At 39.9% G+C, this 23,701-nt stretch overlaps 1 protein-coding gene across 5 annotated transcripts in view; it reads right to left on the bottom strand.

Annotated features, from left to right (window-relative positions):
• trpm3 (transient receptor potential cation channel, subfamily M, member 3) overlaps positions 1 to 23,701 on the bottom strand; it is a 142,308-nt gene that overhangs the window by 111,139 nt on the left and 7,468 nt on the right. For 4 of the 5 annotated variants that reach the window (XM_087849046.1, XM_087849048.1, XM_087849047.1 and 1 more), the window contains exon 1: positions 3,204 to 4,301. The exons of the other annotated variant lie outside the window; for it this stretch is intronic. In XM_087849046.1, coding sequence (XP_087705172.1) covers positions 3,204 to 3,293 — 90 coding nt within the window. In that variant the 5' untranslated portion in view covers positions 3,294 to 4,301. Of the gene's footprint in view, positions 1 to 3,203; positions 4,302 to 23,701 lie in introns of those variants that run through there. 5 annotated transcript variants of the gene reach the window in all.

Genomic DNA, 23,701 nt, shown 5'->3' with positions numbered 1-23,701 from the left:
ATATATCCCATTATGAACAAAAGTAAAGTACAAAGCACACAATCAAACATGTGGAAGATAAGAAAGGCTGTCATGATGAAAAGAAAAAGAAAAGATAAAGGTACACGTGTGAAACAAGCTGAGGATTACAGCTGCACAGAACACTAAACAAGATTTCCAATTTTCTGTCTAATATTATTTTCCTTTTTCACACTTTCACACACCAACAAAGTCTACACAAAATCCCAGGCTTACACTTGTAAAAAGTTCAAAGTTGCAAAGATGTGATCGTTTTGAGAGAGAAACAAAGGTTCTGACAGAGACAAACATATTATTAAACCTGTATCGCAAACCATAACTGGCATAAGAGGGCTTTCATATCAGTCCACATAAAAGAGCAAGTTTCACATGGGGGGCAACAATCTGTGTTTTGTTTGACTCCATTTCCACACCAGACCATAAAAGATACCCAAGCTAGAGGTACGTCAGCAGGTTAGGTTTCTATTTGCAGAAATTACATGTTATTGCATCACCGGTTAGCTTCGAGAAGACACGGATTGTTAAAGTTTGTAGCATGTAGAAGCATGTTTGTAAAACCAAACCAAACTAAACTAACTAAAGAAAACAAGATTTTAGATTTATTTTTTTTAAAAAAACAACTTCTGGTTTTATACAATGAAACACACTGAAAGAGTACGCCTGTGCATGGAAAGACTAGAGGTAAGAGGGAAGCTTCATATGGAAAAATGGTCCATGGTCAATCCCACTCGCTGTTCACACAACCCAGCACTAGTACCTGTTTGCTGCAGTGTCGATAACTATATGTTTATACACCTATGCATAAACACCACTGTGCCCACACATTTGTCAGTTGCATCTTGGAGACACCTCTGGCAGCCTATAAAAATTGTAGTCACACACACATGAATTTAAGTATGCATTTAGCAGCAGGGGGCAGGTCAGTTAGAGAGGCCTGCAAGGAAAGTGCTTGCCAAGCAGAAATTTCCAACAATAATAAAAGGTTATTAGGTTAATTTCATACTGACATCCTGATGTCTCCCTGGGAGGATTCACATAAACTGTTTCAGTAGTTGCAGGAACCGTAATCATCTGTAGTATAGCTTCATCCATGGTGCCAGTACAGGTGAGGCAAAAGGATCAGCTGTGTCTGTTGATGCCTGTAAACATAACCTCAAAAATGAAAACTCAGCTGCTCAAAAGCAGCACTATTTATAGGAGTCATCCTGAAGCAAAGATCCACTCAAAGTGAGGCACTTTGTACAAAATATCGAGAAGGTAATTCTTAAGTGTACATACGAAGGATCTTTGTATGAAAGACATACAGTGCCACCACAACATCAACTATTGGTTTGTGGACTACAAATAAGAAGCCTTGAGTTCGGCATTTTGGCTGTCATCATTTTGAGATTAAAACTAAATATTATGGGTGAAAATGACTGAAAACTCACCAACTCTAAAGTTTATCATCTATTTTGCACTAAATGTGTGCAAAAATGAATATCATGCTGTATTTAAAAAGATCTGAAACTCAATCTTGAGACCATAAACTCATCTGGAACATGTTAACTGGGGTAACAAATCCAGTAGGAATTAAAATCACTTCCTCAAAGATTTCTTTACAATCAGACTTCTTCTTGGAACCAGAAGAGCGCCCCTGCTGGTCATTAGAAAGAAATGGGGGTTTTTTTAAGCCCGGGTGGTTACTTGGATCTTTCACATACAGTCTGTGCTTTATAAGATAAAAATATGTCCTGATTAGCTTTAGGATGACCCAAGGAATCCTTTGTTACACGAAATTCAAAAAGTCTCACTTTCCATCCTCTGCTACAGCCAGATAAAGCTCAGGTGGGTAAAATATTATTTCTTCCAATCCAGAAGTGAAACTCTTGAGTCTAAAAATCTATTTGGCAAGTGTTTCCACGAATAAGAAGAAATGTTCCACCAAAAACATTTGTATCAGTTCACTGATGTTTGGAGTGTTTTCACTCTTGAAATAAAATTGTCTAAACCTAAACCCATGTAAAGTTTCACAACACATGCTAAAACACACACACAAAACATCCTAATGCACATACAATGATTTTTCTGGCTGTGTGGTTCAACATCACAGCAATACTGTTGTGTGAGACACTTTGATAAAGCTAGATCAAAGGACATTGAAGAAGAGCCATTCAATACCTCTGACAATAGACCATCTTACAGAGTGCCTGTAACTGGCTTATGAAAGCACAGAAGTGCATAAAAAATAGGATTTAGGTAACAAATGTTGGTAAGCAAGCGTTATAAAGACTGCACTGTAGATTTGCAGAGGCTACAAATCACACTTACACAAAGGCAGCCACACATGCTCAGGCACATAGATGAATTTACACTTGTTCACAAAAAACAAATAAACCTGGTTAATTCTAACTTCTTTACATCGAGGTACATGGCAGAATGAATTTTAAAATCTGTCTTCTGTTGTCACTTCTTTGCTAAAGCTCCTCAGTCATGTCTGCCACCTCCAATTTTACATTCCCGCTCACCCATTCCCACAAATCCTCTCTTAACTCGTTACATGCCTCCTCAGTTTGTCATCCACCTTTTCTTTTCCCTTCTCACATCCCCTTTTCTCGCTCACTTTATGTCGACATTTCATGCTTCCACCTTCACCCTCTGTGTAACCCTCTTGCTATTTTAAGACTGGATCCCTCTCTGATGTCTTTCCATCTCCTCCTCTTTCTCTCGGTTTCTTTCTCTCTTTTTTTGGCTATCAGCAAAAAAAAAAATTAAATTATTTGCATTTTCTCTTTTATCACACTTCTTTAATTTCTCCATCCCACTCTCTCATCCGTGCCTCTGTAGCATCATGCTCTCGCTTTTCCCATCTCCATTTTTATCCTCCACTCTTTGCGCATCCACTTTGCACAGCCATCTACTTCCAAAACCTTTAAGCTTCCCTCTAAGAGTGTTACACCGGCAGCTTGCCACACTTCTCTTCATTTTTAACAACATTATCCCCTCTATTACTTCTTAATGACTGCATTGCATCCACTGATGTATGCACCAAAAAGCGCAGCGGCTTCTTCAGCATTCATTTTGTGCCCTCACACCTCTTTCTACTTATGTTCTTTTGGAAAAGCATCAGGATAGCAGGAGGACTGCATGACATATTTAACAAAATCTCTCCAGGCATCTATTTTTTAAATTTCATGTTCTTTTACCTTTAGCAGGCGTACAGATGGTAGGAAGGCTGCATGGCACAGTTTTCTGATGGTCCAGTTCAGTGGCCGCGGTGCATCCAGCTGGTTCATGGTGTCCACTCTTCACGGTTCAGCCACTGGTGCCCGGCAGTTTTTCCCGGCACCAGGATCAATGTTACCCCACAAGGGGGACAAAAATGGGAGAGGGTCTCCAACTCCAACTGCCGAAAAGCACGCAAGTCCCAGGGCATGACCCTTGACGGACAACCATCAGCCACTAACCCCAACCAACGTCACCAGCACCACCACCTTTAAGCCTTTACTTCCACAAGCACACGAAGCTCTCACCTGAGCAGCTTTCTGCCCCCTTTCTCCTTCCCTTCCTGCCCTCTCCTCCTCTCCAGCTCACACAGATCCAAGGAATCCAAGGGAAGTCAAACCTGGAGCTCCATGAGCATCTAATTCCTCTTCCACCAGTAGCTGAAGTGCACTCAGCTCTGGCGCGAAAAAAACGAGATGGTAGAGTATTTTCCCAAACCGCGGAGCAGAGCGCAGCAATGCACAACAGGGAGAAGAGCGCATAGGGTGAGAGAGATGCAGGTAGAGGAAGAGGGAAAAGAGAACGAGAATGAGGAGAGATGGAGATGTGGGCAGAGGAGAGACGAGGAATGCAGTGCAGCACAGCACTGAGGAGAGAGGAGAGGAAAAGAGAGTCGCAGAGCGCATAAACGGAGCAGCCTGACAGGCAGTGACTTAGATTTGAGGCTGCATGCACACCACTGTCTCCAAGATGAAAACAGAGAGAATGGAAGAGAGAGAGTGTCAGGGAGAAAGAGGGAGAGGAAGAGAGGGAGAGAGACAAAGGGGAAAACCAATTAAAATCCAATAAAACTGATGAACAAGATGAAATTGAAACTATGGAGATAGGAGGGGGCGCCATGCAGGAGAAGGAGGTTGGTTCTGTGCATGGGGGTGAACAAAAAAGACAAGAGAAATAAAAAAAGAGGAAGGATGGAAAGACACACAGAGGAAACAAGATGGAGAAAATGGGAAGAGAGGGAACTGTATGGTGGTAAAAGGGGAAATGGATGAAGTGAAATCTGAGTGAATTCAGATGGAGCTTGAAGATGGAAGCACACTGAGCAACTTGGCTCTGCGGCTGTGGAGGGGAGTACGACCTACTTAGGAATTCACATGTCAGGCATCATGTTTGCGCACAAAAATCTCTAAAGTGGCTTGAAAACAATGTTAAAGAGAGGAACGCTGATGTGACTGTCGTATTGCATAAACTCATTTTTAACGCCTCGCAGCGTCCCAACACGCCTCCCTCTGGGTTTGATACATTTCATTTTCTTCATTTTGATGTATTGGCATAAATGTTATGCTGCAATTATACTAATAGTGTAAGCTAATTTGTTTATCGTATTCAGTCTATGAGAAGAAAGTAGGATTTTTTTTTCTTTTTTTGGATGATGTGAGCTTAAAAACAAAATCTTCAACAAGATCGTTAAGTTCATTACAAACTACTGATGACTGATCCCTGTGATCAGTGCAACAGAGACTTCTCAAGTGACGGTCCCCGCTGATATACTAACGAGTTTACAACTTATAATATGAAATCTGCATTTTACATTGGTTCAGCATCTTTGGTGTAAATGTCTGTGGATATTTTACACAACACGTACGATATTTGTCATTTCTACAAAATCCTTATGGGCTTTGATTAAAGGCTAATTGATTACTCTCATTGTCTCGGAGCTGAGGGAGAGCTGCACTGTGTCAAAGCCACTGGTTCACATCACTAATCTATAGAGCTGCAGCAATCGAAAGCAGATTGACAATAGAAAATCTTATCAGTGAAGTGCAGCTTTTGTGAAGCACACTGACAAAGATAAATAAATAAATAGAAAGAGACATCTATTTTTGCCTCATCTCTTCTATTTCTGGACAATCAGGACTGCTTGTCTCCAGCTAATTGCTGATGCGCGCAGCTCAAACACCTAAAAGCTTGTCAAAACAGAAGATATGACTAAAATTAACAGTTCTCTTTGCGACCGAATTGACAGGTTTGGACTGGTTGAATAAGTGTGAGAGGGAAAATAAAGCATAAAGGCTTCAGAGGTGTTGATGACATAGCATCACGCCTCGTGTTTGATGTGCTGCATGTTGTCATTGTTTAAAAATGTCTCAAATTAATGACTATACCTGATCGGCGTCAAAATGCCTGAGAGTAACTGTGCAGCACGGATGAGCCGAGACTTTTCAAATGTATGTGTACAGTGCGGGTAAAGTAAGTAAGAGCGGCATCTTTTAATGTGGACACAGGATACATATGTATATATATAATTGGCAAGGGAGCAGTCTGCCTTGCTTTCAAGCTTTTGAAAAGGAGAACCTAGGGGTAAAAGGAGGCTCACATGAAAGTAAAGCATTCAGTGAAGCAGGAAATACTGTTGAGGGTACACTGAAAGCAAAACAGAGAAAAAAAAAGTCACAGGTTTTCATTTCTTCTCCTAAATTAAAGGTCAAACAATATGAGCAAACACAAATGACACACTGTCACAATTTGTTTTAAAGTGCATGTCGCTGGCATGAATTAAATACATCCCTGACGGTAGAGAACACCTTGCTCTTTTAAATTTAGTTATGACTAACTATTCTCTTGAGTCACCAGCTCCCGGTTAGTAGGTGTTTCATCCTGACAGTTAAGCACTGACATTAAGCGCGTCCACGTCACCGACCACTGGCTGCCCTGAGGACTGCCGAGACCTCTGAGGTATCTGTCTATCAACTGTACACGTGTGTGTTTACGCCTGTGTGTGCAGTTGTGCTTGTGAGGCAGTAAGGAGGCTGTAGTACAGGAAGGCAAAGAGTGTCTTTTCCCCTCTAGCCCTCTCGCTTCACACGCTTCTTCATCTCATCTCATGAAATGATTCAACCAACACAGCTGAGTTCAGACCCATGTACTGTCTGTATCCTGCCTCTAGATGGCAACCTTCTAATGCACAATACCCATCTCATACCCAGCATCCAAACACATCACTTGTACTCCCCTAACTCAACTGAACCGCTGAAAATGTCTGCTATTTTACTGCAACTGAACAAGACTATCTGCCTCTTTTTTTTAAATTACTAAACATCTAAGGATGCTAGGAGGAGGAAGTTGAGTCTTATCTTTCTGAAGATAAAGGGAGAGTGCACAGTGCTACCAAAAGAGGGCAGCTGTTCAACACACACAACAGAGAGCGTCTTGTTTGTTTCATCCTCTAATTCTGCATGGCTACACTAATTATCGTGACGTTAAAAAGGTATTATAGCTCTGGCACAGGAGAGGACCAGACAAGACGAGATTTAATTCTCTCGCAGTGATTCATTTCTCCCAGTGGGAACTTAACTTGGCAAGACGAAGAAGGCAATTTACTGTGAATCACTTAAGTCCTTCAGCACTGAGCGCTTGTATCAGATTGTGAAGGCAAACAATAAATATCTCTCACATTTTTAGATTTAGCGCGATATAGGAGTTTTATGAGGCAACTTATGTCCAGAGAAGTATAAACTAAGGTCAGCACGGTTTCTTTTTTATATAGAGAAATAACACAATATACTGGCATCAGATGCTGCTCTGTAGACACAGCATGACTAATGTGCCAGCCTAAATCGTCGTGTTTTAGTGCTTGTAGATGTGATTTTAGGTGGTATTATGTATAAGCAAGCATGGGTAAATGTGAGTGCGCTGCTGATTGAATCATTTCATCACAACCCACAAGCAGTGGTAGTAATAGCACTGAGTGGGTGTTCTGTAACCCATTTATTCTCAGGGACATCTCTGCCACAGGTAGCCCTTTTGACATCACCAGTCAGCACTGTGACAGGAGTGTGAGAGAAGCCCATTTCCACCTGTCATTCAGCCAAAGCCCAGAGCTGCTCGTCACACACTGGAAAAATAAATCCTTTGTGCTGGTATTGTGCAAAAAGTGCTTGTAAAAGGAGTGAATATCAATAAATGTTGCTCAGTGAATGAGATTAGATAGCTTTGCATAATGTTTGTAGAGGTACTTTCTTCTATAAAACATTATGTAACTGAAGTCAGGGGATTAATGGCAATACACTTGAGTTCCTGCATGTTATTATCAATATAATTATTTTAAAGTGCTTTTAAAGTGCTCATTGAGATCTCTTGTTCAAGCGAGGCATGTTCAAAGAGCAGTTGCAGATTTACAGAGTTACCAACTTGTAAAATTTTTTTTTTTTTTTAGCTTAATCAATTTATATGCAGCAAAAGTATTAAAATCCACCTTTTCCAGGTTCAGTGTGAATAAGAGATAAAGCTGTACGTTGTTAGTTCTGTATTTGTATTCAAGCAAGGAGAAAAAGTAACCACACAATCTGTGCAGTAAATAAACAGAGGGAAGCATACCACTTTTTCATACAGTGGTGAGGAAGTAAACAAAAACCTCTCAGAAATCACAATGCACAGTGATGCACAGACTCAAGAGGCTTCGAGGTGGAGTGCATGAAGAGGAGTGCATATAAACAATACCACCACCATCAAGTTCAAACAAAACATAGATTGTACAACTGTGTCCCTCTTGTTCAACCTACCATTAAACTTTATTCCATAAAGTTCCCGCTTGAGCCAAATGAGAACAGAAGACTGAAAGGTTAGTATGAAGGCTGGAATAAATTAAGGAAATTTACTTTCTTCTGAAGGTTTGTCTCAGTTTTACTTGGTCTTCCAGGTTTTAGAACTGGAACTGTAATACAGTTACAAACTACAATATTGGGAAAAAGCATCCTCCCCTCATATTAACCAACTAACTACGGTAACTGTGATTGTATTTATGCAATGATGAGGCAAAACAGGATCTCACTTCTTGTTGCAGCAGCTTTCTTTCTCTGTGAGGACAGAAAATGAGGGTCGCAGTTCAGTTCTGGATCAATGATGGCAACAAATTATATATAGTACTGGACTCACAATAAAGATGTGCACACTAAGGCACTGTTAAGTGAAGGTATGTGTCAACAAAGCCACTTTCTAGTTTGGCTTCCCATCCTTCTTCTCCGTGAGATACTCATGTCCTGGAGGTTTTTCAGTAAATGACAGTTCAGTATTTCACATTATATGCACTCAAACACACACACACACACACACACTACTACACCCCCCCCCCCCCCTCCCCACTGTCTTTGCCCCGAAGAGGCAGGAAGACTTCTGCTGAGTTGGGTACACTCCTCCATCTGGAGAGAAGCAATGATTATTAGCCTGTGGGATGGAACCGCACGTACACAAGCTCACACACATTCACACCACTGCTCTCAAAATGTGTTCTTTTCTCCACATTTGGGGGAAATTCTCCATTCTCCACTCGCCATCACTCACAAGCTAGTCACTTAAATATTCACACTCTACTGCAGGTGGTTTTCTAACACATATGCAATAGGTTACTATCCCTCTTAAACTGATATTAGCTGACTCAAAATGTGTTGCATATCTGTCTTCACATCCCCTAAAATCAGCGCTGCATATTTCATCTCTGGTATTTTTGCCTCGAGCAGTGCTGCTAAATATTATTGGCAGGTCCAAACTGCTGTTGATAAACATTATCGGATAAGCCAAAGGTAACAGAGTGAGAAGATGGCACTGATTAAGAATAATGACCTGTAGGGACTGTTCAGGTAGCAACCGCCTTATCACAGCTTAGCATAATGTTATTTCAGGTCAACAAAGATCCCGTTTATTATTTAGATTCATCAGCTTATGGACAGCACCTGCCAAAACCAATTTACCTGAACATGAATCTTTATTTGAGGAGAGTCCTCAGATGTGTAATAAAACTGGTAAATGTCAAAAGTAGCTCAGCTTTCTGTTCTTAAAATGACTCATCAAACTTTAAATTCTTTTTATCACAGCAACAACGAGTCAAATTTGCTCAAAAAAATGAGATAAATTGTGTGCAGTCACAAATTAAATTAGCAGCTAATGCTAGCTTGATTGCTAGCATGCTCATTCTGGCTACTGAAAACAAGCTTCCATCCATCCATCCATTCGCTTCCGCTTATCCTTTTCAGGGTCGCGGGGGGCGCTGGAGCCTATCCCAGCTGTCATAGGGCGAGAGGCGGGGTACACCCTGGACAGGTCGCCAGTCTGTCGCAGGGCCAACACACAGAGACAGACAACTATTCGCACTCACTTTCATTTGCACATTCACACCTAGTGACAATTTGGATTATCCAATTAACCTATCCCCACAAGCTGCATGTCTTTGGACGGTGGGAGGAAGCCAGAGTACCTGGGGGGAACCCACGCAAACACGGGGAGAACATGCAAACTCCACACAGAAAGACCCCGGCATGATGTTGGAATTGAACTCAGGACCTTCCTGCTGTGCGGCAACAGTGCTAACCACCGTGCCACCGTGCTGCCCTGAAAGAAATCATGTGAAGAAGAAAATCTTCACACACACAATAGAAAATATGTTGTTCTGCTCTAGAAAATCTGTTGATTGTTTATTTAACTCAACATGGAAGCTATGTTTTTACCCAAACAGATGACTCGTGACTCGTGAAAACAAGCTTATTTTTTCTTTTTCTTTTTTAACTTACTGCAGAGTCTATGGTCCAATTCATGTACCATAGACTCTTCCAGGATGGAATAACGCCATAATGTTTGGCTGGGATTTACACTCACTGGCCACTTCATTAGTTACACCTTGCTAGTATCACTTAGGAGCCCCTTTTGCCTTTTGACCCGCCTTAATTCTTCATAGCTTATATTTGACAGGCTGCTGGAAACATTCCTCATCAATTTTACTCCATACTGACATGACAGCATCACACAGCTCTTGCACATACATGAATCTTCCGTTCCACCACATCCCAAAGGTGCTCTATTGGTTTGAGACCTGCTGACTGTGGAGGCCATTTGAGTAGAGTGCACTCATTGTCAAGTTCAAGAAACCAGTTTGAGATGATCTGAGCTTTGTGACATGGTGTGTTACCCTGCTAGAGGCAGTCATCAGAAGATGGATATACTTTGATCATAAAGGGAAGGAAATGGTCAGCAATAATATTTTGGTAAGCTGTGGCATACTGGTAATAAGGGGTGAAACGTGTGTCAGGAAAATCTCCCCCACCCCCTTACACCATCAACAACCATTGACATTGACGGGATGGATCCATGCTTTCAGCCCATCTAATACCACATTCAAATGACAGTCTTCCCACTTTTGATACCAAGCATTAAAACAAACTTCGTCTTGACGATGTCTACATGCCTAAATGCACTAAGCTGTGATTTTTGCATTATGTGACCCTGAACCTTTACGTTACTTGTAACAGCTAAGTTGGAGAGTTGGGACTAAGAGCTAAATGTCTCGTAGAACAGCGGTCCCCAACTCCCGGGCCTCGGACCGGGGGTTGGGGACCGCTGTACCGGTCCATGAGTCGTTTGGTACCGGGCCGCGAGAGTTGAGGCTCAGGTGTGAAATGTATAGTTTTCAGGGTTTTTATCGGTTTTCAGCGTTATTTTATCGTTTTTATCGTTTACTTGGTTTTCCTTGGTCTTTTCACGTGTGTTATGAATAAATTTTCTTTTTTTCGGTACCGGTACTAGTTTTATTTTGTTGTATTTATCCGCGACACCTTAAAGGCCGGTCCATGAAAATATTGTCGGGCATAAACCGGTCCGTGGCGCAAAAAAGATTGGGGACCGCTGTCGTAGAAGATACACAAGCAACACTAATAGGACAGCTGTGAAAGCAGAAAAAGAAACATTTATATGAAGGTGGGGATGAATGGATAAATAGATATGACAGGGATGTAATACAAAATCCATTGTTGAAAACTGTATGGGAATGAAGGGACTAGGGGAAAAGATGGAATAAAGCAATTAATGATGGAGTTGAGAGGTACAAAGAACTTAAACAGTCGCTGCTCGAGTTAAATTCAGCCTTTTAGTTTAGCGCACATTGCTGCATGCTGTGAGTTAGTAAAAGAGGAACAGCGAGAGTCAATCCTCTTTTCTCTGCAGTAGAAATAATTTATGTGGCATTTGACATTACCCATAATAGAATGTAGTAAAAAGACAAAATCTCTCACGACTACATGCTTGCAGAATAGGGACAAGCATCATTAGGTTTATGGGTGAGATATTGCATCTTACACTCAGTACATTAAATGCATTCTTTAATTTATATCACCGTAGCTGCACTGCATTGTGTCATATCAAGTGTGCCAAAAAGAAAAGCAGCTTTTAAATGCACGATACGCCAAACACACACGATTAATTTCTTCTTTTCTTAGCAGCCAACTTTCACAGTTTTCACTGTAAAGCATCCCTGGATGAGACATTCATATTTTTTTTTAGTTGTTGTTGTGAAAGTTTGCTGAAATCGCTTCAGTATACAAACAAGCATTGTCAAATATATGCTAAACTGCATACACTTTCAGTAGACTCAGTGCAGATTTCTTTCCACTACTTTTAAATACAGAGGAAGAAAAATTGTCTATAAACTCCAGTGCATAAAAAGACAACACAATGTCTTTCATTAATTTGGCTTTCATTAAATGATCGGCGCAAGCACTAATTAGAAGCTACAAGGAAGATGGTGACAAGATCCTCCCAAAAGCCTTTTAAACTATGATATAACAAAACACAACTAAGGGGATTTCTTATTCCACAGCAGTCACTTCATGTGTGTAAAGGTTAAAAAAAAGAGTTCAGTTGAGTTGGCAATTAAATTAAAGCAGGCAGCATGTTCAGTGAGAATGTGTATGCAAATTGCATGAAAGAATTAATGTGTATGTGCACATCAGGAATTGTATTTGAGCATACGTGTCATTCCAGCTGTAGCATAAATTTCAAAATGACACAGAGCAGCACTCAAATCTGTGGTTTTGGGGAAAGAGTCGGTCTGTAGTACCTCAATATGCCAACTAATAAGTGAATATTATGCATACATAGTCAGAGGTTTTTGATGCTGATGAATTATTCTTATTTGGCGGTAACGCACATCCAATTGATGACAGAGTACTTACTCCATAAAGTACTTACAAACCCAAGTACATAAACAGCTACTCTTTATTAATTTCACTCTTAACACCAGTGGTATGTTTTGGTATGTGACCAAATGTTTTGTCTAAGACTATTCTGTATATCTGATGCATCACATGCTTGAGGCATTCATATGCAGAGCAGATTACCTCTGTGTTGCTTTCACCCTCTTTTAAGTGCTTGGTATATCAAAAGCATCTGCCTGGCAAAAATGTTGTATTAAAAATGTTGTCATCTGACTGATCTGAAATCCTCCCTGCTCTCGTCATGCACCACAGCTCAATTTGACCAAAATCTAGCATGGAGCTATGAACAATACAACATCTTCCTTTCAGCACGAGTTCAATATAGAAAGTACATCAGTAAACCAAATGTGCTTTTGTTTGTGCCCTTGTGGTTTGAGGTTTTTAGGGATTTCACACTGTCAGAGTTTTACACAGAGGGCAGTGAGTATAGGAAGACTGGATATATGGTGAAGACCTGTTAAAAACTCCACGATAAATCAATGAAAAACATCAAATTCTAGCCCAGATCTAAAAATGTCTATCGCTAAGCTTCAAGTTCCTCAAAAAGTAGATCTGGAGGAGTTTTTTAACGTTCGATGAAGCAGACAAGTGTGACAAAGAACATGGCGAGAGAACTTCTCTGCAGCCCCTCTGAGGGAGAATTAGAGAGGGAAGTATAAAAGCAGAGAGTGAATAAAATGGGTAATGGACAGAAACCAGAGAGGGCATGGCAGAGAGACAATATGATAAGAATATGGATGCATAAAAGCCGCTGAAGGGATTCAAACTATCATTATAAATTTTCATCTCAATCTGTTAAAATAGTCTAGGAAGGTTATTACCTGTGTTTTTATTTGGTGTTTAACAACCTCATTTTATAGTCCCTATCTTTAACTCTTTTAGGGGTACTAATAAAAAAATAGCATTTAAAGGCATAATATAATTAAATATAATGGGTGGAAATATTGTGTGACCACTTATTTTGGTGTATGTGAAAGGAATTTTTGAGACTTCATAGTTGTGCAGCAGATTGTCACTCCTAGTTTAAATTGGCAGGGCTTCCAACTTCTTGCTGAATGTAGAGAAACTGCAAACCGCAGGTGCATCACAGTTTTTTCTCATGCAAAAGCTAAAGTTTTTAAACTAAAAGTTGCTGAAATTGGTGGGAAATGGTGGAAGCTTTACAATGAAAGACATGCAACGTCAACATGTGATGTGCATCAAAGTTATATTAGGACCTGCTGTATGTCAGAGGTTATCTGGGCTATGGTGGAATCATACTGGAAACCTGTGGCCTTCTGCTGGGCTACATCATCTAAAAACAAACTCAAATATAAATTAACGCCATTTATTCCTGTGACAACACCAGAGTTAGAAATTTTCAGTCCTACCAAATGTATTAGCCCAGCACACATTAGAAGTTTTATGCCACAGCTGCTCAGAATTAAAATTATTGTTAATTACTAAAATATTTTTTATGTTTCAGGAATGGTTAATATACCATGTATGTGCAACCTCTTTAACCGAAATGATATTTTTAATACTAAAAATTGAAAATCATTGATTTAGATGCCAAACACTTGCATTACTGAACAGAAAAAATGAAGTTTATTAATGTAACGTTTGATTAATTTCTGACTTCCAGTGTGCCGGATCATATTTGGGTATAAAAATGTCAATTCTGTTTGTTATTTACCTAAAAAATAACAATATAATTTTTACTTTTGAACAAGTTCTTAACAGATTTCATAAAATATTTGTGTTTTCTTGTTTTTATTACACCTACTAAATATGAATAAATGTAATTCTCCATGAGTAACGCCCAAAAAATATCTTGTTCTGAGCCACCATGTACTCAGTTTCTCCTTGAGCCTGAGTGAACATTTGCACCAAATCTGAAGAAACTCCTTCACAGTGATAAGAGATATCACAGTCACACAAATGGGACATACGGGCAACCCAAAAACATAAAGTCTCCGGACTTTTTACTGCAGTCAGATCACGAAAAGAAAACAGCAGGTAAGAAAATAGAAGGTCGCTTTGTGCACATGAGAACCTGAGCGAGGAGGATCCATCTGCAACATCTGTTTGTATCATAGGTGATCTGGTGTTCCCTCTCTCTCTTTAAAGGGACACACTCAATCTCGAGACAACAGATCGGTCCATCTGGTAATACCTGAAGCCCACAAGTCCCCATCAGCTCAGTGCTCAAAAGAGAGCTAGTGCACACACACACACACACATACACACACACACACACACATGAATGCAGGCTCAGAGAAATCTATAAATGCCAGATTAGCCTTAGTGCTTGCCGATCTAATCTTCTGAGTCAACAGAGCAATGCAGACACGGCTCAGTGTCAGGAGCCACTATAATGAACAGTCACTCATTGCACCCCAGTGCCGTGGAATAGTCTGCTGTCTTAAACCTGAAGCCTCATTCTGCAGCACTCTCTGTGGCTAGAGTTTTGATTCGTTAATTCAATCCAGGATCAAGTTGAGAAACTTTTAGCGAAACTTTTACAGCCTGAAAGATTTTCAGAGCTGTATGTAACAGACATTGTAATTTTATTCAGTATATCACAGAAGCCGTAGTTTACGAAACTAATCCAAAAACCGCTGTAATATAAGCAGACTTTGATGAAATGATTCACCCCGGGTGATCGGATCAGTTTAGTTCAGAGAAGCTGAGAGCATCTGATGTGGTTTGTTGTTTGAAATGTTTCCAGCCCAGCCTAAAATCAGGCATTAGTACCCAGCTGTGTGGCTGGAACCAGTGAGGTGAAATAATGGACACTACAAATAATGGGTCAACTTCCTGCATTTTGCCTCTGTCTTTGAAATGAGCTCTCAGAAGTGACACACATGCACACATACAATACTCAACGCTTGCCTGCAACAATGTGTATAAGCACAAAATGCCACACTCCCCTGACATAAATTTTGCATTAGCTGTGGAGAACCTCCACGTTGCCGTAGCAACATAGACGTAGCGTAATTACCATCCTATGGTGTCAGAGTAATAAAGCTAGACCTGCAGCCCAGTGGGCCCGGGGCCCCTGGTAATGGCTTTTATCGCAATCATTATTGCCACAAGCACCGCTAAACCAGGAGATACATAGGAGGATACACTCAGCCTCAAAGCCCAGACTCACAGCATCAGACGGAATAGCTTCAAAGCCACAGTTCAAAGCGAGGGTGCAACACGGGTTTCAGATCAACAGATCCTAAATCAAAGATGACAAAATTTACATAAAAAAAATACATCCACATTTACATAAAAAAAGACAGAGCTCCCTATTATATGTTTTCCTAATTCTAGATTTGGCAACCGTTTCATTAGATGCTTTACGTAGCCTGAATACGTGCTATTTAACTTTATCGATGTCAGCATACCAATTACACTCTGACGCTTCCTGGAGCATATTATGGAGGAAATATTCCAGCAAATGTCATGAGAAATTATTATAGTTCCATTAAATATAATCCTCAGCATCAGGGATAATCAGCAGAGGCAAACATCACACGGCGAAGTCTAAATAGGGTGAATGTTTAAACAGTTAGCTACTTTCTACACTGATAACAAGATGAGATGTGTGACCCACAGCAGGCAGTGATGACTGATTGATCCCACTGTACATTTACTGGGTAATTAATCAGGAAAACTCTTTGAAATGTCCAGAAATAGAACAAAGTCACATAAACCAGCTCTACCAAACAGACTCAAACTCAAAGCTGCAATGCTGTTCAAAGACCAGCCTCAAGTTGGTTTTAACCTAAAAATGGCCAAGGTTGGTTTAAAAGTTGCATTTTACCAGTTTTATCAAAGTGCTTTTTATTTGTTTGGGTTTATGTGTTTTCCACAGGGGTATCACTTCTACCTTCAAATTCTGGGAGAAACCTTGAATGCTGACATTCAGGGCTAAAACGTACATGGCTGTGAAAAAGTGTTTGATCGATCCTGATTTTGTATTTTTCTGCATATTTTGTCGCACTTACAGGCTTCAAACTAATTTTAATATTAGACATAAATAACCCGAGTACACGCAAAATGCAGTATTTGATCTTGAGGATCATTGATATTTTGGGGGGGGAATGTGAGGCGAACCTTTGTGTTCTTTTTGGTCAGCGGTGGATTTCACCTTTTTTTTGCCCAGTCTCTTTTTCTGTTTATTGAATCATGAACTTTGACCTTAACTGAGGCAAGTGAGGCCTGCAGTTCTGTACATGTTGTTCTGGATTCTTTTGTGACCTCCTGGATGAGTCACCAATGCGCTCTTGGAGTAATTTTGGTAGGCTGGCCACACCTGGGAAAGTTCACCATTCTCCCATGTGTAGCAGAATGAATATTTGATTTAACGTTGCATTGCTAATTGCTGGTTGATGGCCAAACGGATTGTATAGTCACACTATAAATAGTAGCTGCTAGCTTAGCATCCCTCACCTGACTTCCATAGCTTTTACAGGTAGGAGTCATGTCCTGCTGCCTGGGTCTGAATTGGCTGACTCGTGCTTTTGTAGAGATCGCCTCTGGATTATTTCTTCAGAAGCCTTTCCTCTACGGATTACTGGTATGTTATTATTTTGGCCCATAAGTTCAGTTATTTCACTCGGTGGTAAACAGGTGTGATTACAGGCCTGCCGCAGAAGCTTCCGATTGGCTGTTTTTCTTCTTAGAAACGGCATTGCCCGATCCAACTGATCAAACCCAGATAACCAGCTACTATTTATAGTATGACCACATAATATGACTGGCCAATCACATTAATATGATCTTTATCAGATATTGAAATTTGATGATCTAAAACATGCAAATGTGACAAATATGCAAAAAAATAAATAAATTAAGACCAAGAGGCCAGCAGAGATTTCACTGTCTGTCGGGCCCTGTTCATCAAATCAATACATGGCACCCTAACCCATTAAAAAAAACACTAATGATTTCTCTAAAAAGAGGAAGGGAAATGAAAAATTAAGACTTATAATTTCTTTCAGCATTCAGAAAAACTCTAATCTAATATGAGCTGGGCGCTAATGGAAGCTGTTTTTGCCGAGGCATGACTGAGCATCTCTGAAACACTTCTGTCTGCCTCTCTTGCTCCACTTCTGTTCCTCTCCTCCTCTGTCTCAGCGAGGATAAATTAGCGGAAGGAATTCAGAGCGAGGCTGCTTAGAGGCGGGTTTAAAAAAGCTTTGATCAGGACCCATGCCAGTAATCTGACAAATCCATAAGGGGAGCGACTCAAAGCATGTTCATTTTTAAGAGGCTATATATTGCTTTGGCAAGTCACAATGCCTTGTGTTTAAGCATGCCTTTACTCTATCCTGCACTAATGATAACAATCACAAGTCTATCTGATTAATTATTTCAGTAATTTTGAGGTCGCGTGTCTTTTTAATGTTTTTAACATTTTGTCTCCTTTTTCTTTTGCTTCATTTCTTTCTGTTTCAGCGTGAAGCTGTGCATGCGCCAGTTATTTCACTTCTGAGTTTCTGCCACTCTACTGCACAAGCCTGAAAGGCAAGCTGCACAAAGTATAGACAAAGTAACCTGAAAAACATCTCCTCAATCTAATTCGCAGTGCTCTTTCACAGTAAATGTCAAGGATGATCCAAAAGCTTTGCAGAAAGTATTACTGAAGTGCCATAACACCTCCACCTCTCTGCAAAATCAAATGGAGAGAAAAGAGCGGTGAGGAGTTGATGGGTGGATCAGTGAGGAAGAAGAAGCGATAAATAAAAGCCCTATTAAAGCTACAATTTTGATGACTTCTGATCATATATTTTTCTTGTCACCCGTGCATGCGTTCTTGTCTGCATAGCATTTACAAGACTGCGATAAATGAGAAGCCCTCCGTGGTGTATGGTGTGGTATTTTATCTACAAAAAAAAATAAAATCTGTCAGCTCCTGTTTTCTATTTGTAGCAATTTATCTAGACAAAAGCAGACAGTGCAGGCAAACTCACTTATAGTTCAGAGGACCTTGGCGGGCTGCATAGCAAAGACTCAACTCGAGTCAAACTGAAGCAATCGAAATGAGAGTTTTTGAGGTCAGGATACTCCTTCAATCAGGCAGCTTCCACACATATTATCTCTCCAAATATGCAGATAATGCGCGTCGTGCCCACCGTGGTCATTGCCTCGTCAAGGAGAGTTGAGGAATCACTGACACAGCAACAATAGTATGCCATGCAACCTTATCATACCCTGTCATCTTGCTTTTCTTCTCCCTCTCTTTTTCTATCCATGGCAGCAGTTCATTTTTGCCCTTTCAATTCCCTGACACGAAAAGTTCACCATTCACATCATCCTTCTGAATGGTTTCCAGGGAGAAGATCTCCAGAGACACACTTCAACAAAAGGGTCTCACCACACCTCCAAAATGTGTGTGACAGCAACCAAATTGCAGACTTGTAATTACAGAGGGACCTGTTTGTATCACGATGGAAGAAATGGATGGACTACAGGCCAGTTTTTGCTTTTGCTTTAGATTTTGACTTTGTTAACTAGTAGAAGACTAGAGGAAATATTAGTTATATTAATGGAAACAAAAACACACTCCCTACATTTTTTTTATTTATTTATTTTTCTTTCCTTTTTCTTTTTCCTTGTGTATTTTTTATTTATTTATTTATTGTTTCCTGTTTTGCGTCTTTTTCTTTTCTTTTTTTCTTTTTCTTCTTTCATTCTTTTTGTATGGATATTTTAGTTGTTTAAATATAGAAAAAAAAAATATATATATATATGTAGTGACAAATTGCTGAAGTTGATGGTATTGTATAGTGATTCCAAAATGTCAATTAAATTACAGACCTGCACTTGCTTCTTACGACTGATGACGTTGCAGTATATAGAAATATCTCGTTCAATTCAATAGTTCAATAATGGCAGTGAAGGTATTTCTGCAGAATATTGTGCTATCACCATTTAAATGATGGATGTAGCCATGATGTTTGTTAACAATGTGTTAGTTTTGTGATGAAGCCTCGAGATGAGAGTCTTTGACATCACCATGTTCCTCTTTTCAAATAGCACATGAGGGGTGAGGAGTGAAGGAAGTGGAGTCTGACTGCAATATCGAAGAATAAACGCTGGTTTGTGACATGTCAATCACAAGCTAAGCCTGCCCTAAAATCCATCCTACATGACCGTCTTAGTCATAATGTCCACATGGAGCAATGTTTTGGCTTGGAAAACTAGAAATTCGTTTTTTTTAATGCATTTCTCCACAGCTGGACTTCAAGTAGAAGAGTCGACCCCTTTTGGCACTTGAAAAACTGCAGGTGCAAGGTTTTTTTCTGTATCAGAAGCTACATCCACCTTATACATGGAAAAAGTCATCTTCAAGAAGTCTGCAACACGGCGAGACTCCCACCTCTGGGAAACATAAGCAAACCCTGACTTGTTATTTGAGTGAACGTGCAGATACTGGCTCACTGTTTTCATAAACTGTGTTGTGGTGCGATGAGACTTGCACAGTCTCCACGCTCAGGATTGAGGCATATATGATGCTAAAAGTAAACAACTTTTATCTATTTATTTTTTAAATCAGGTTTTATATCCCGCTCCACGTTGTAATTAGAGTTATGGTCATTTCCACATTAATTTAGCAGACATATTCACAGTAAACAAGTTGAAAACACTGGCACAGCTGTCAGAGGCACAGAGGCAATTAAAAAAAATAAAACAAAATAAAAAAGTTGTTAAATGGTCAACTTTTATTTGTAAGACCAAACACTTTAAGATGTTTCAAATTTACCCTGCCTGCCTACTCAATCCTCTGGCACTTAAAGCTCCATCTGTGTCACAAACTCCCTCTCCTCCTCTGTCTCATGTACACACACGAACACAATCACGTACAAATAACTGCTTTTATCCTCCCAAAAGATGCTTTGTCTCCGCAGCACGTTCTCCCACTATCTGACACCTCCCACAGTGTTCACTTCTTAAACAAACTCCACATGATACTTTAGGCTGTTTCCATGCTACTGTTGCCATGGATGTCAGTCAACACCCTCCACACACACACACACATACATACACACCTTCCCTGCCATCAAATAACCAGCTTATTTGTACTACTGGTCTGCCACTGAAAAGTGTGTTAAGCAGATTAAAACGTTGAGGACTTAGCTGCGCTGGCATGTCAGCAGCCCAGCCACGGGATTCTTCTGATTCATGACTGCCGCTAACAGAAAGTGAAACGAAGGTCTCAAACATGCTAGGACACTTACCAAAATAGACCAATTACTCAGTTGTTTCAGATTTTCAATTTAGATGGACTCTAAAATAAAACTTTAAAAGATAAGCACGTCATTTTCTTGGTGGGCTGGGCTCCTCATGACCTTTCTTTCCCCAGTTCTGGCATTATATAGCCTATGAGCTACGTAGATCTTCACAAGGTCATCTTATGGTGCAGTGACAGCTGGTGCAATCTCACCACAGGGTGCCATCTCATCTTGTCCATTTATTTATTTATTTAGGCAGGTGATGATGAGGACAGGAACGACAAGACGGAAAACATCAAAGTGGAGTGAGTAGGTCCTTTATTGTGTTTACGTCGCGTTCTAGGTCTAAAGAGCCTAAATTAGCTTACAAAAGAATCTGATCTTTCAGTTGAAGTTTTCCCATTTCAAAGTCTTAACATGTGAGACTCGTGAGCTTTGGAAAAAAATAAAATAATAATATCTAAACAAACAAGAGAACGTGGTTATAAAAGAAAAGGACAGCTTCAGAGGTAGCAAGAACAGCACAGACTCAGTAAGAGGTGCTTATGAGCGTGATGGACAACTTAAATTTAAATCTATTATTGCATTACAAGAACAGGTTGTTGTTCTTGTCATTGTTTCTTAAATTAATGATTCCTTGGTCAACAAGAGGATGTTTTACCTCTGTTTAAATTTTGTGTACAAACCAGGGCTGCTTGACAGCTAATTCCCAGTCAGCAACTTGTTGCCAGACTATGCCGGTTTAAGAGTGGTGTGGGGACTGATGTTTTCACATTTCCCACATCTGTCTCTGTCCATCTGCCACCCACTAGCCTTCCTCCAGATGGCCGCCTCATTTCCCCCTTCCCTTTGCTGTGTAATTTCTATTTAATTAACATGAGTTGTACTACAATAGGCCAGTGGTTTACAAAGAAGCTGTGGTTCTCACCTTACTGTAGAATGAAACACTTCTATGAAAAGAATTTAAAAAATACTGGGTATCTGCCAATATAGAGCAGGGGTACTATACATTATGCATAACATGAATAGTAATTTATTAAAACCTGTTTTCTGGAATGAAATTAAGAATGCTGCTAGCTCGGGTTAGCATTGAAAATGGAAAGGTCAGAAGCTTGGAAAAACAAGAAGCTTGTTAAGTGACCAGAAGCAACAAAAAGTGTTGCTGAGACAACAACAGGGTGCAAATGCAATTGCCATTACCAGAACATCTGCACACATCATCCTTCTTCACACTTGGTCTTAGCGCTACCTTGCAGTGGTAACCCGCCACATCGCCCACGCATGTCAGTGAATCAGCTATTGTTAGCCTTCCAATCAAATAAAGCCAATATCTCACACAATTACAAAAGTAGTTAGGAAAATAAATGTCAAATAATTGTCTGCTGAGTGGTCTTTTAATCGCTTTCTTTCACTGTAGGAGCCACAAGGGGGCACTAGTATCACCACAGCACTAAAATATTTGCTCAATTGATTTTGCATGAGTGTCACATTTTGTTAATCACCTGCACTTATTGAACAGCTACACTGAGAGAACTTCAAAGCACAAACCATGAAAGCACAAAACAAAGTTGCAAGATAAGGCACATATCAGATTCACAAGCAGCCAACTGAGATGGTTTGCATCATTTATAACTTAATATAACCAGACAGTGTATTCAGTCAGCAAAGAGAGCTATGTAGCTCTTCTTTTCATCATGATGTCTTTGCGACACTCACACAGCATCATAACCTGAAGGCTGAATCTTCTTTGCTACATTAGTACAAAGAAGATTAGGACTCTCAAAAACATGGCAACACTTAAAGTGAGCCCAGGAGAGCCAAGACAAAATAAAAAGTGCATCTTATTTATGAATATAAAATAAAATAAAACACATCAAATGAGACGTTTTATGCGAAGCAGAAGAAGGACTGACCACCTTTAGCAAAAAAGTTGCAAAAAAATCACATAATCACTCAAAACTTGAAATGTTTAAGAAGGTAATCAAAGCTTTTACTCTCTCATTGAGTTTTGGATCCAAACAGCTAACAGTATAAAACTGAACGTGTTTCCAATCAATGTGAAAAATACAGCTATTTGCATTTAATCGTTAAGTGTCTGTCTTTAACTGTAAAAATAGCTTGAAGAGGCAAACAGCACTAACCTGACGTCTGATCTTATTTTTAATATTTTGAGTGTTTGTGCAATGGAGCAGAAAACACAGAGAAGTTTGTGAGACAGAGACTTTTGTTCTAAAGCACTGCTTAAAAAAGGGGGGAAAGTAATCGAAACACACTGTTTCCATAGGAACTGTGAAAGCTTGCCCTCTTTTATGACCTCTGCCTCAGAAGCATTATTATTCTTGACTTAATTTTAATGAGAATCCAACACAAGCAGAAGATGAAGCATTAAAAAAATAAGCCTGAAATACTGCCCGGCTAACAGAACTGTGATGTGGAGCTATTTGGTGAACATTTACTCTTTTCCAAAAGAATTTAATGAAGCAGTGAAGCTGTTAGTAACAGTGGTCTCAAAAACTATTTGTATGGTTAAACTCCGTAACCTCTTATGAAGATACTTTTGAAATTTAAAAAAGGAAAATGTGAACATATAAAACAAAATCGGGCACTTTCAGTGCAAGTGATTAAACCTTAACCTAGAAGTGGAATTTCTAACTTTTATCATAAAACTTTACTAAAAAAGCAACAAAATTTTAGGAAATAATTAGTTTTATGGAAAAGTTTACCTCTGACCTTGACTTTGAGTTCAAGGTCACTGACATTGGAACATGTCAGAGGTTTTCAGTAGATGCACCTATGGTATGAATTCCAACATCCTGTCATGATTAGGCTGTGTGGCAGGCAGGAGAGGACCCAAACGCAAACTCACAGGGACACGGGGAATAAACTCAGAAAGCACAGCTTTATTGCTGGAAAGACAGATCACGAGTAATACAAAACTAAACTGGGAAAAACTAAATATAACGCTCACCAAGAAACACAGGGAGAATCACACACAGCATGAGGGAGAACGCGACACAGAACTGAAGGAGACGCAGACATAAATACACAGAGGGTTAATGAGGGAAGTGGGAGCACACGGGGAACACAGGTGACACTGATAATCATAACAAGACACGGCAGGACGGGAGACTGTCAAAGTAAAACAGGAAGTACACAGAGGTTCAGATAGGAGGAGAGAGAGCACGGACATAATGGGCTGGGGAAAACATGGAATAAAACACAAGGAGGGGA

Source organism: Neolamprologus brichardi, chromosome 12 (assembly GCF_056152115.1).
Source record: "Neolamprologus brichardi isolate AB-2024 chromosome 12, ASM5615211v1, whole genome shotgun sequence".
NCBI classification, from domain to species: Eukaryota; Metazoa; Chordata; class Actinopteri; order Cichliformes; family Cichlidae; genus Neolamprologus; species Neolamprologus brichardi.
The sequence above is the reverse complement of the archived record's forward strand: the minus strand, read 5'-3'. Positions and strand labels throughout refer to the sequence as shown.